Consider the following 13,941-nt stretch of genomic DNA (forward strand, 5'->3'; position numbering starts at 1 on the left):
GATTTTCTTCGTTGGCCTATGTAAATGTTTTACCCTGTGGGACTCCAGTAGCCTCCCTATTCTGTCAGTTGTCTTCCCAATATACACCAAAAAGGCTTTAGCTGCCGGCCACTCCTCTTCTTTCTCCTTGGTTGTTGGACATCTGGAATGGAGTTCTCGTAGATATCTTTATGGCTGTACCTGTTAGCGAATAGCGCCATATTGAGGTGGCTGAGCTCCTCATTTATGTGCTGAGGTTGACAAATTCTCCTTGCATAGTCAGCTACCATCTTAATCACTCCATATTTTTGTCGTGAGTGGCGGTTGGACCTCTTCCGAAGATAGCATTCTGTGTAGTTCGGCTTGCAGTACACTGTGTGTCCCACATTTAAATCGGCCATCTTCATTACCAGAACATCGATTCTTCAGCTTTTCTATGAATTGGCCAGAATCTCTGACGTACAACTGTGTGCCAGCGATGCGAGGTTGTAGTTCGGTGATCCAATAGCACTCACAATGGGCCGCAGAGGTACATTGTCCTTGTGAATCTTGGGTGAAGTTCTCTTAGGTTGCACACATGTTGGACATTATAGACTGAGCAATCCACGCCAGCCTAACACCATTATAAGTAACATTGGATTGAATTAGTATATAATCAAGTTTTAAAGTGTAACAATCATGTCAAGGACATTTTTATAAGATGTATAGTATGTGTAAGCATACCTTTTTAGACAGAGCAATTCATGTTAGCTGGATGTTTTTATAAGATGTATAGCATGTGTAAGCATACCTTTTTAGACAGAGCAATTCATGTTAGCTGGATGTTTTTATAAGATGTATAGCATGTGTGTAGCGAAAACAATCATGTACCACATTTACTTCGTACCAATCCTCACGTACGGTTTAGACATGTACCCTACTAAACAAAGACTTCTGTAGAATCCAAGCAACTGAAATAAGATTCATTAGAACGATGAACCAAACAACCAAAAAGGACAAGATCTGAAATGAAGTGAATAGGAAAGTAGCTGGTATTGAGGTTCCTATTATCAGTTTATAAAGAAACGCAGACTTCAGTGGTATGGGCACATAATGAGAATGAACAGGGAAAGACCTGCCAGAAAATATTTCAACCTTAATCTCGTAGGAAGAAGACCACAGGGAAGACCAAGAAAACGTTGGATAGTGCACCCTGGTGGGGGTATGATAAGCGTCATGCAATTGAAACTATGAGGAATTAATGAGGAATATATATTTCATTTTCAGAATAAATAGTATCTTACTGTACGGACAGTAAGAACAGGCCAGGCCGAGATGGCAGGTTTCACCATACCACAGACTCTTGTCTCCAGTGAGATTAACAAACACAATGGGGGGACAGAATTAGGTTTCTCAGAATTTGTAACAACAAGGAAAGAGAGAGCCTAACTTGTTGCCAAAGTTTTCCTAGCCCGGGGCAGTCTTGGTAGTAGCAACAGCGCAGGGAGCCGTGTGCAAAATTCTGAGAAATGATGGCGAGGTATCTCCATGTAACTAGCCGGAGTGGGACACGGGGTTGGCACTAGAAGAAAAAAATATGAGCCTTCCCGGTCACGTGGTCAAGGTGGACCAATGGAAAAATTCACTTGACCAAAGCAAGGCGACAACTTCGTATTGTAAGAAGCACTAGTGAGGCTAACTCCGTGGATTAAACTTATAGAAAAAAGTGAAGTATCGAGTCAGAATAAAGTGGAATTTAGGAACCTTACTATACCATAAAACTGATATAAAGTTAATAATTGCGGGAGATTGCATGGTGTAATTCTGAGAATTCATGGACGCTATTCGTTGATTGGCTGAAGGCAAAGGACGCCACAATAGAGCGCGAAACCCCGAGCCGGGTTACGGCAGCTAAATTCGCGAATATATCCATTACCAGCGAACGATGATAGTTGAGAATTGGTATAGAGCATTTGAGAACATAATTACATCATTGGATCATATATTTAAGCCACCGGCCAAACCGCAAACTGTCGTATGAAGATATCGGGACTGTGCGTTCCAAGATGACCTCCGTTGAACTCGGAAGAGAGGGGATACAAGTATAAATATGAGGTCGTACACTAGGACGAGAGTACTTCTGACAAAGTGTTCGGGCGGATACCACGCCCGTGGTACGTGACTACCTTTGACAAAGTGTTCGAGCCGTGACTACGCCAGGGGTGCGAGTGTGTACTTACTCAAAGTAGAGTTCGAAGTATTATATTGTTACATAGTACAGTGATTCATGACGTGATGTAGCTCATATTACAGTATGGAGCAAGTCTACTAGTATGAAGTATTTTAAATAGACAGGACTCAGTAAAGCATAACTTACGGAGTGTGAGATTCTACCAACATATTAGGAAGTGCGTTACATGAGAACGGTCACGAGTGTTTATGTCACCTAGTAAACAGTCGATTCTAAACTGATACCTGGTCAGCTACACGAACGTGAGACGGGAAATTCAAGTGCGTGCACGGGCCGTTGTAAAGGGGATCCCGAGGTATCCCATGTTCCTAGTGTCCGGGAAAGGAATGAAGAATGTAAACTTACATTAAGTGGGCTAGATACAAGGCCGAGAGTGTAAAATTTGTGAATAGAATTTAGGGTGGAAATTATTCCAAAGTGCAACAGTTAATTTATTTGTTTTTATTCAGAATGTGTAAAGTTGGAAAGGGTCAAGGATTAATTCTTCAAGCTGGCATGAATACCAGCGGGATGCATTGCTAAAAACCGGAGGGGCTATGGCTTCTCGTCCGGTTTTAGCAGACTACAATGGCAGAGTTGAGTACCTTTTAATGTATTAATAGATAGCTATCGTTAGGGGGAGGAAATCATATTTTATCATGGTAACTTGATTGTGAAACGAGCCGTTACGGCTCGTATAAATTCAAAGATAGATAGACAAAGGGACAAATTAATATGTAGATTAGATCAAGCACTCATCATAAATTTGATTATTAAATAGAGTATAGTAGGGTTGAGTTGTTCAGTCAAGTGCTTGAGTTGTGTGCCATGATTATGGAGCACGTTTCACATAAAGATAATGTAAATATTCATTTAGAAGTGCTTCCAAAGTGGGTTTCCGTTATCGGAACTTTGATAGATATTAAGGCATGTTGTTAAGATAATCCAGAGGTAGGATTGCCAAGTGATTAAATTGTTGTGGGACGGAATGAAGTCCATTGATATGTGTGTAAATATCGCGAAGTTCGCCAGTGGACAAAATAATAATAGTCTGTACAAGTGTCGAAGTAGGACATTAGAATTTGGTAATGTGTAAAGGCGTGTTTAATAATAATCTTTGAGAATAAAGGCACGGGCCTAGTTGGATAGTATGATTGCAAATTAAAGTAATTTAAATGTGGAGATCACCTGTGCCGTGAATAATTATAATTTGTGCAGTGAATCCGGTTTTAACACTAAATGTTTGATTTAACGTTTTTTTTTTTGGACTCCATAATAATCATAAATAATTTTGGTAGAAACGAGGTAGGCACTGTTATAATATGGTCACGCTATGTTTGAGATCCAGAGGGATTTGAGCCAAAGGTTGAGATTTGGAGTTTTGTGGGACAGAAATCCGGCCCCGAAATGAAAGTGAATTGTACTGGTGTTGATGAAGAAATAGATGGATCTTAAGGCCCACATAGAGGTTGTATTTATATACCGGTGTATTGAGTGGAAGAATAGAGTCCACACACCGAGGTTAATTTGTGAAAATGTTTTGAAGAGTTCCAATGGATAAATGGACTTCAAAATGGAAAAAGGAAGGAATAATTTAACACTTGCAGAGATTGGAGGTATTTGCCCAACTGCGAGATGTTATGGGATTTGAGAATTGTCTTAGGAGCATATGGCCTCCATGAATTAACGGCAGTACGAAAATAAGGTGGCGGATTCGAACACTATTATGTCCTGACCGATGTTAATTCGGATCTTGGTGATTTCTGTTTGGGAGAGAACGTATGTGACCAAATTATAAAGATGGGGAATAAAAATAAAGATTCTCGAAAGAAGTAATAATAATAATAATATTCCAAGTAAATCATATCTGGATTGATTAGTGCCAAAATAAATAGGAATTGTAAAAGGGGTTATGCGTTAAACATATTAAGAGTGGACTACGTGTAACAGGCGAAATTATATTTTTTTAATAATAATAATAATAAAAATAAAAATAAGTACTTTTTATTTTTGGAAGAATTTACTTTTTTTTTAAATTTGAACATAATTATGATGTTGGGAGTTGAAATGAACAATTTGAGATTTTTAACTAATAATAATAATAAGAAGGAGAATATTTGAAGAAGGAGAAGAAGAATAATCGACGAAGGTACTTTTATTTATTTCAAATGAAAATAAAATAAAATCGCGAAAAGTTGAAATATTAGTCCGAGGATGATTACGGGTTACGATAATCATGATCTCCACCGATAATAATAATAATAATAATAATAATAATAATAATAATAATAATAATAATAATAATATTTAATAAAATATTTTTTATTTTATTTATTTATATTTTCTTATTATTTCGGATGATGATGATGGATGATACTAGGGAAGTCAGCTGGCGAATTAACGGAATAATGTCAATTGGTTGTAAATAATAAGTTAAGTTAATATGTGTAAATGAAGGCAAATCCATACATCTGGACCATTAGGTTAGAGTCCCTTTGTCGTATTCCTTCAACTAACGATTAGCATATCTTGGTTAGGAACCCGGGGAGAGTTTGTAGTTTCCCGGGTTGGTCTCATCTCAATTAAAGTAGAGGCGATAACATGGTCCATGTGATCGCGCCTACTTAGCCAACAGGTTCTTGGTCCATGATCAAATATGGTCATGGTGTTAACGAAGGTAAATCTGATACCTTCAGATATCAACGGTTCTACCACCAAAATGGAAGGGTGGTCAAAAGTGACAAATATTATGTAATCAATTTTCAGGAATAATTTGCCAAATTACCGGCAAATCAAGGGTCAACAGATTTTGATTGTGTGTAAAATTTCATTTGATTACTTAAATAAAATGCTCCTTTAGCATTTGCAAGGAAACAGCTCCAGGTTCTTGTTCTTGTAGAATAGTAAACCCTTGGTGACCGTTTAAATATCCGTCCCCATTCCTAGGACGGAGCCTTCATAAATTCCCTTTGATCTGAATATATATAATTTGTGTGTTTCATGATGAGCCTTAAAGTTAGAGATTAGAGTGTCCCGTTCAACCCTGTTGTACTGATTGGATGGCGCCCTTACATTTAGTTTGAGATCTTATATCTCAAAACATTATATTTTATTGAGTAGTAGTTGCGATGGATTCGGACCGTAACACTCCCTGAGATAAATGCTGGTTGGGACTCAGGCTTTGAGCGGGTACAATAGAGACTGTAAGATCAGATGTGGAGGAGAGAGGATACAAATGGGAGGATGTACTGGATCAGAAGATGTATGAAGACAGAAGGAGATGGCGAGTGCTTGTACACCACACCCGGGAAACTGGAGTTGGGAAATGATGATGATGATGATGATGATGATGATGATGTATAGCATCACTTTTTAGACAGAGCAATTCATCTTAGCCTAACTGTTTTAAGCATTTTATCAAAAACAAAGCCTAGGATCCTAGCAATTTTGATCTTAGATATTAGGAACAGCAGCTGAAGATGCCTAAAAAAATAGGCAAAACATGCCTCCCTCAAGACACAGTAATGATATAACATTATTTATGTAAATTAGTAAAAAACATATAATGTATTGAAAAGGTGGACCCTGAAGAAACATTCTTTCAGAAAGGTATACAATATGTTGTTCAATACAGACCTAACAATGAGATTTATAACCCACGACAATGCGGAACGCATTGGGACCATCACATGTTCCTGGACCACGGCCTACAAGCCCGGAAAACACTGACATGATTTGTTTGATATCATTTAAGAAAGGATTAGGTAAAGAAATGACAGGGGATCTGCCTGGTGACTGACTGACTGACAGGGATAATGCATTGCACTGCCATTCTAGTGTTCTGGGGTTAAGCGAGCAACAAAGCAAAATTTTGTGAGTTAAGTAGAAAGATATTGATATACAGGGTGGAAATCCCTTTACCTCTGCTTTCGCTATGTTTTCCTGAGCTTCTTTCAGATTTTCATCTGTTTTCCTTTTTTCCTTATCCACCTCCTCAAAGGCTAGCATAAGTGCGCCAATCTCTCCCTTCTGTATGGCCACCTTCTCTTCAATCTCAGCTCTGAAAGAGATTCACTTTTGAAGTTAATAATATGTACATAATTCTGAGAATAAGTTAGTAAAAGGAGAGAGAGAGAGAGAAAATGCTTTTTACCTTTTGTCTCTGAGTGTAAAAGCAAGTTGATAAATTTCTTTGCTTAGTCCTTCAGGACAGACTTTTGGATCCAGCTTCATTCGTCTCTGTCGAAGAGTTTCTTCATCTTCACCTTCTGTGGAACTTCCAGTTGATGTTGAATCACCTTCATCAGATTCTGATGAAAAGAGAACAAAAATGTTTTTAACCCAGTAAGTGTTGTGTGTTAGAGTTCACAAACCACACTGACACTAGGTGCAGGAGTGAGGGGAAACACAACCCTCCAAGATGGAAATCTTAGAACTCAAAAACCAAAAGACATAATTTAATGCCATTTTCTTAGGGCAACTTAACAAGACTTCAGGTCATAATGTAGTACCACAGGGTCTGATGACCCATTTCTCTGTGCCAATGTTGGGGATCACTTTCTACTAGCACCAAAAGATATTCACAGATACTTCATAATAATTCCTAGTCTGCAGCATCCTTATCTTATATCTAATGTACAGAAATATAGGAACACAATGTGGGAAGAAGAGAACATCTTCAATCAGATAGGCTCTCGGTTCTTCTCATCCCACAACAAGCTTATTTGTGCTTTTTACTCCCAAGCCTTCCGTGTCCAACATTTTGTAACACAGATCACGCAAAACAAATCACGCTGCTTTGCTTAGGGTCTTCTCCAGTTCTCAAATAAGTAATCCTGATGAGTGTCCCATACACTGGAACCATGCCATACTCTAATTTGTCTTAACAGTGACTTGTACCATTTTCCACCGATCATAATTACTTTTTTTAAATTTCCTCATGCCTCTCTTATCAACCATATGGTACTGCTTAATAATGTTACTTTTACAATCTTTCTTTCTATCACATTTATTCTAACTATGACTAGAATACTTTCCACTAGTTGGTTCTATCACTTTCTGATTCATTTGTCCTTCCCAACTTAGTTACCATTTGTTGGTCATGCTTTCTGTCATTTGCGTTACCTTCCGAAGTAACATTTTGTAAATTAAGTTCACCCGCTGCAGTCACGTTACTTTCTGTGTTGTCCCCCACGTAATCGATTATCTTATCAAATAATTCTGTATCAGCATCTCCCCTTCCAGGTCTGTATACCCCAAAAACATCAAGTTGCTTTGTCTTTAGATATGAACCTTACACCTAGGTTGTCATGTTCTTCATAATTAATTTTTTCATAGCTTACAAATTTTTCTTTCACCAGTATGAATAATTCCCCTCCTTTTGATTCTATCCAGTCTGTACGAGAAACACTCCAGTTCCGGGAGAAAATTTCTGCATCCACAATACCACTTCTCAGCCATTGCAATATCTGGTAAATATATACTGTCTATTAAATGACTTAATTCTGTTCCTTTCTTTACAATGCTTCTACAGTTTAAATTTATTTTATTTTATAGGAAATGTAATTCTGCTAAATGAATTTATTCACACTTTAAATCTTCTTTAAAATGTTGTAAACTACGACCTCATGGGTAGAAATTAGTAAGATACCTTTCTTTTTAACTTCTGCTACTTCTTCAATTCTTCTAAATATTTTCATTAGGTAATCTGCAAACTTGTTGTTGCTAATTGTTGCAGTGAACAGATCCACAATGGCTTTGTCTTCTTCCAACAATTTGTCCACAATTTTCTGATGCTTGTCAATTACACTCTGAGCCCGATTCACCTGCAAGTACAATATGAAGATCACTTACGAATGTAGCTACATAATGGGATGAACACGACGACAGGTCAGGCTCTCTCAGGGTGAGCATCAACACTCGGGGAGGGGCCATCTTAACACAGGAAAAACACCTTGTTGGGGCTGTGAAAAAAAACTTGTAGAAGAATTCGGATTGATGAAGAGAGGGCCAGTGGGCAGTCAGAGTACGAACTTGTTGTTTTGTATTTTCATGTTACTCCTTGTCTCTTTTTCTACTGCTCCTTCTTCTGATCCTGAACTGTCGTTGTGTTTATCAAACTTAGTTGAGTGACATGACATTTCCAAAAAATTAAGTAAATTGGATATTTTGATTTAAATCAGATTTTTCACCTACCAGTGTCTGTAACAGTTAAAGCTATTAGCTGCTGTCCTCAGAGGCATGGGTTCTATTCCTGGTACTGCCAGAGAGGGCTGGTAGGTGGTTAAAATGGTACATGCAGCTCACCTACATTGGGGTTGTGCCTGAAAATAGCTGCATCACCTTGAGCAATATGATGACATGAGTTATTACTTACCGGTAAATTTCCTTCTTTCATGTATTTTACAGGATTCACATGCTTGTATTTTTTTATGTGCTTTTACTTATCAATTTTACTTCATGTACTAATTTTGAAAGTACATGTAAATTGACAATACCAATAATTTGTTTATATCAATCAATAATACTAATATTTGTATGGTATAAGGCCATTCTAAGTTGAACATAACATGGGCCAGAGTGACAGAGTGGCTATGTTCAGGAAAGGAACCAGTCCCACAGGCTGTATTTTGGAACTCATGCTGAGGTTTAAGGGTGAAGACCTTAACGGCAGTTGCGGTGGTTAACGTATCCACACAGATGCACACAAGATGCTGTCAATTAAATTCACATATATATACAAATTAACACACACAGAACCTTAATCACAGTATCACAAAACAAAAACACTTCACTTGTATATCAACAAAGCTGCCATCTTTAAACAGTTGACAACTGACACCGAATACCACCAAGGTTACACTTGGAAACACAGTTGAAAACAGATGACTACCGATCAATTCAACATGGAGACTGCCTGGCTCGGCATGTCAGCCACGTGCTACAGTAACTCTCTTCCAATAACTTCAACCCACAACTAACTAAAAACTCGTCCAACAACTGTCACTCACTTCACCGTCAGGATTGTTTCTTTATATATATGCTGACCAGTTTTCCAGAGAGATACATTACAAAAAGACTACCTTCTTGAATATTCTAGAGTGCGTAACACATGGATTACAGTGCATAGAATATTCTCAAACGTACTAGTGCCTTATTACCATTCTGGAAGTTACAGTGTGTTTCACAATTATGGATTACAAATTATACAGGTAAGAATAAATTAATTTACAGGTATTTACATTAACGGAACTGATATCAATGTCTATGTACAGCACATGATTTATAACCTCACACAAATTACGATCATTCACTACGTAAATAGTAATAACACTAATAATTTCATGGCATAACCTCACACACAATATGATCATTCAGCTACGTAAATAGTAAGAACACTGATACTAAATGGATGTACACTTCATAGCTATACATACAAGTAATAATAATAATAATAATAATAATAATAATAATAATAATAATAATAATACCGAGCTCGATAGCTGCAGTCGCTTAAGTGCGGCCAGTATCAAGTATTCGGGAGATAGTAGGTTCGAACCCCACTGTCGGCAGCCCTGAAAATGGTTTTCCGTGGTTTCCCATTTTCACACCAGGCAAATGCTGGGGCTGTACCTTAATTAAGGCCACGGCCGCATCCTTCCCACTCCTAGCCCTTTCCTGTCCCATCGTCGCAGTAAGACCTATCTGTGTCGGTGCGACGTAAAACAACTAGCAAAAAAAAAAAAAAAAAAAAAAAAAAAAAAATAATAATAATAATAATAATTTGAGCTCGATACTTGTATCAGTTACCCATGGGTGAGAGAGCATTGTTTTCAAGTTATACCTATTATCACACTTGCGACAGTATCCCCCCTATAACTTGAAACAATTTCCACACACACTGTCACACTCTTCGACTTTGCCTTTGTCCTCACTATTTAACCACCCACAGGCTATCTCACTCACACAGCCTTCTTGTTGGTACTGTCGAAGTCCACGGATCGCAGCCCGGCGGTTCCATCAGGGACCACTACCTTCCCATGGTGGGTCCGCAGGGTCTGGTCGACGGTGTCTTTGTTCCTGGTGATGTTGATCCACAGGTCCTTGCGTGGCATTCGAAGCTCCGCTGGCTTTCCTCTCGTTCGTACCTTGGTGTTCTGTCAGGTGGCACCCTCGTTTGGTGGTTGTCGGTTCGGACCCCATTGGTTCTCCATCACCTAGAGGGGTCCCACTGGCTGTGTCGTTGCCATCGCTGCCTCCATCTCCCGGGGCATCGTCCGAGCCTCCCCATAGTTCTGCTTCACGTTGAATATCCTTCCTGGACAGTTCACGGTGCAGTGGAGCTTACTGTGGCTGTTGAGCACCTTGCTCTTGCTGTCGTGCTGGTACAGCTCATTCACCGTTGTGTTGTTTGGTCTCGGCGTTCCCTTGGCGCGCTGCGCCCCCTCCCGCGGCTAGACTCGGCAGTCGGCTCCTGGCTGGTGGACACCATCCCACCCGCCGAATTCTCCCACAGCTTCCTCGCAGATTAAACATGACTGCGAGCTGTGTCGTACTTCCATCTCCTGCCCTTCAAGTCCAGCGATCAGGTATTCAGTTCCCTCTTCTGACGTCGATCCGGTCTTGAACTGGGCCCCGATTTTCTTCTTGAGTTTTCCGAACTGGGCCCCGATGTCCTCCTCAAGTTTTCCCAACTGGGTCCCGATGTTCTTCTTGAGTTTTCTAAACTGGGCCTCGATGTTTTTCTCGAGTTCTCCATACTGGGCTTCGATGTTCTTCTCGAGTTTTCCAAATTGGGCCTCGATGTTCTTGGCCTGGGCCTGAATGAAGGAAGTTAACTGTTTGAGCATCACCACGGTCCACTGGTTCTTCATTTTTGAGTCCAATAGATTCACCAAAGTCCTGTCCACGGTCGCCAGTTGACAAAGCCACACAGACGCACACAAGATGCTGTCAGTTGGTATAATGAATTTTATTCAGATATATAGACAAATTAACACACACATAACCTTAATCATACTATCACAAAACAAAAACACTTCACTTGTAGAATATCAACAAAGCTGCCATCTTTAAAAACAACTGCCAACAGAGCACATAGAGGTTACAACCTTGGAACACAAATAAAACAGTTGAGTGCATACAAGCATGTCACTTGATGGACTTTGGTATGGCAGAACTGGCGGAGGAGGCAACCTATTGTTCAAGGTTAATATGAACGAAGGTCATGACGGTTTCAAGTGTTTGTCACAGTAACCCAACAGTATCTGTACCACATGTTTGTGGTAGCCGATCTATTTCCTTCCAGGGCTCACAACCTTGATTGTATCTTGTTAGTTCAAAATTGGGCTAGCATGGCAGCAAAACCGATACAGAAATGTAGCCCAGGTGGTAACCAATTCACCCTCAGAAATGAGGTCGGTAGGCCATTGGATTCTGGGGAGCCTACACTATCATGCTCATGTTATCGGAGACCCTGGATATACACTTCCATCGTAGAATATAATGCCCCAACATCAGCTATTTTGGGACCATTAACATCAACTCCATGTTGAAACATCACAGACACCCTTGACAAGCAGATCACAGCCCTCCAAGAGACTACAGTAGATATGTAGACGAAGATGCCTTCGAATCAGTAGGATATGTGTGGAATATTCAAATGCAAAATGGGCACAAAAAATGTTGTGAAATCGGTGCTTGAACAAGCTTCATCATCAACAAGAAAGTACCGTACTTGGTTCTATTGTGGACTTAACTTCCCACAATGGGCGAACATCAACCCTAACATTTCGAAGCTCCAACAAGAAGTACACTATGGTTAATGCTCATGCACCAACTAACTATACTACCAACATGACTGATCAAGATGCTGTGGATGAATTTTGGGATGGCCTCTATAGTCAGATGTATAATATACTATCTCATCACACAATAATCCTCTGAGGAGATTTCAGTGTACAAATTGGTATTGAAAACAAAACATTGCAGTAAAAGTGGGATTACAAATTATGTAAATTTGAAAAGACAGAAATTATGCCAACCTTTGAGGTGGACACCTCTGGCATTCAACTAAGCGATAACAAACAAATTAAGGTTGTAAAAAAGTTGAAGTATCTTGGGGAAATTATAACTTTGGAACCTAATGGAGCAAGTCTCAATAGAATACAGAACAACAAAACTGAGACAAGCATAACGAGTAACTTGGTCAACATATAAGAAGAAATCTCTCTCGATAAACGCCAAATTTAAACATTATGGTTCATTAGTTAAACCTGAAGTAATCGGGAGATCGTGGGTTCGAGCCCCACTGTCGGCAGCCCTAAAGATGGTTTTCTGTGGTTTCCCATTTTCACACCAGGCAAATACCGGGGCTGTACCTTAATTAAGGCCACGGCCGCTTCCTTCCGCTTCCTAGGCCGTTCCTATCCCATCGTTGCCATAAGACGTATCTGTGTCGGTGCGACGAAAAACAAATAGCAAAAAAAAAAAGTTAAACCTGAAGCAACTTATGCAAGTGAAACTCTGTTTAAGTTGATACCAAACCAACAACGGATAAAATCCAAAAAATAGACAGAACTTTATTTGGTATAAATCACAATCGTATTATTTGTGAGGATATGTCATGAAACATCTGCTGTATATATTAATTATGAGTTTATTTAATGTAAGAACATGTAATTAATAGTACATAATTTATTATTACCTGTATATATGATGTAAAAATTCACTGCAATATTGTGCAACACACTGTAATATCCAGAATAACATATCATTGGCACTAGAGAGTTATAGAAAATGATTTTCGTTGTAAATAGATTATTGGAGATTTTGAAATTACGAGAAAATATGTTGTGTCATATTCTTCTAGAAGCCTGGCCAGGCAACGTATAGAAAGAGGCAGTCTTGGGAGTAGAGTTGAGTTTTTTTAACGAAACTTGTGTGGAAGTCGTGTTAGACAAGTGTTTGAAGTCAAGTATGTGAATTTTTTAGGAAGAACACGGGAACCCACCTCATTACCTTTCCCAAGTCAACCCAATGGCTTTGCCCAATTCTAAATGTTCGTACCTACTATTAAATATAATTCCGAAGTTTCAAGTCCCCCAATCGGATCTCCGGGGGAGACAGGGTTGAGAGAAGCCTCTAATCAAAGGTGTTTGCTTCGCAGAGAGATGATATGTGGAACCTGGAATGTGAGGGGTTTACTACAGACTGGCAAACTATCAATTGTTGAGAGAGAAATGACACTATATGGCGTGAAGATCTTGAGACTGTGTGAGACACACTGGAAAGGTGCTGGGCATTTCACCACTACCAATGGTAACACGGTATATTTCTCCGGACATAATCATCGAAGTCAAAATGGTGTAGCAGTCATCGTTCCACAGAAGTTATGTAGCGCAGTCATTGGATACTATCCAGTTAATGATAGAATTATTTCCATCAAGATAAATTCAACACCTTGTAAATTAAATATTGTACAGGTGTATGCACCAACATCTGCTAAAGCTGAAGCCGTAGAAATGCACTCCATCCAGGACTTTATGTTAGAGGACCGTGACATCAGAAATCTGTGTTTGTCTTTACTGGGCACTAAGTGCAATTTAATGCCTTGACCTGCAGATGTGGACACTGATGTGAAGTGCATGGCTTTACAATGCTTTTCCTTGTCTGATTGTTATTGGGCATCATGAAAATGTTGAGTGGCCCACAAGAAGTCCCGATTTCTTTCTCTGGAGATACCTTAAAGAGAA

General features: G+C 39.3%; 1 protein-coding gene across 4 annotated transcripts in view; it reads right to left on the bottom strand.

Annotated features, from left to right (window-relative positions):
• Positions 1-9,094, bottom strand: part of LOC136880806 (golgin subfamily A member 6-like protein 22) — an 88,538-nt gene extending 79,444 nt beyond the window's left edge. Inside the window, exons 1-4 of one of the 4 annotated variants that reach the window (XM_067153340.2) lie at positions 8,565-9,094; positions 7,839-8,013; positions 6,342-6,498; positions 6,110-6,248 (exon numbers count right to left, since the gene is read on the bottom strand). In XM_067153340.2, the coding sequence (XP_067009441.2) occupies positions 6,110-6,248; positions 6,342-6,498; positions 7,839-8,013; positions 8,565-8,585 (492 nt within the window). In that variant the 5' untranslated portion in view covers positions 8,586-9,094. Of the gene's footprint in view, positions 1-6,109; positions 6,263-6,341; positions 6,499-7,838; positions 8,014-8,564 lie in introns of those variants that run through there. The other 3 variants (XM_067153342.2, XM_067153341.2, XM_067153343.2) reach the window with 3 other exon arrangements.
• Between the last annotated feature and the right edge of the window lie 4,847 nt (positions 9,095-13,941).

Source organism: Anabrus simplex, chromosome 9, assembly GCF_040414725.1.
Source record: "Anabrus simplex isolate iqAnaSimp1 chromosome 9, ASM4041472v1, whole genome shotgun sequence".
NCBI classification, from domain to species: domain Eukaryota; kingdom Metazoa; phylum Arthropoda; class Insecta; order Orthoptera; family Tettigoniidae; genus Anabrus; species Anabrus simplex.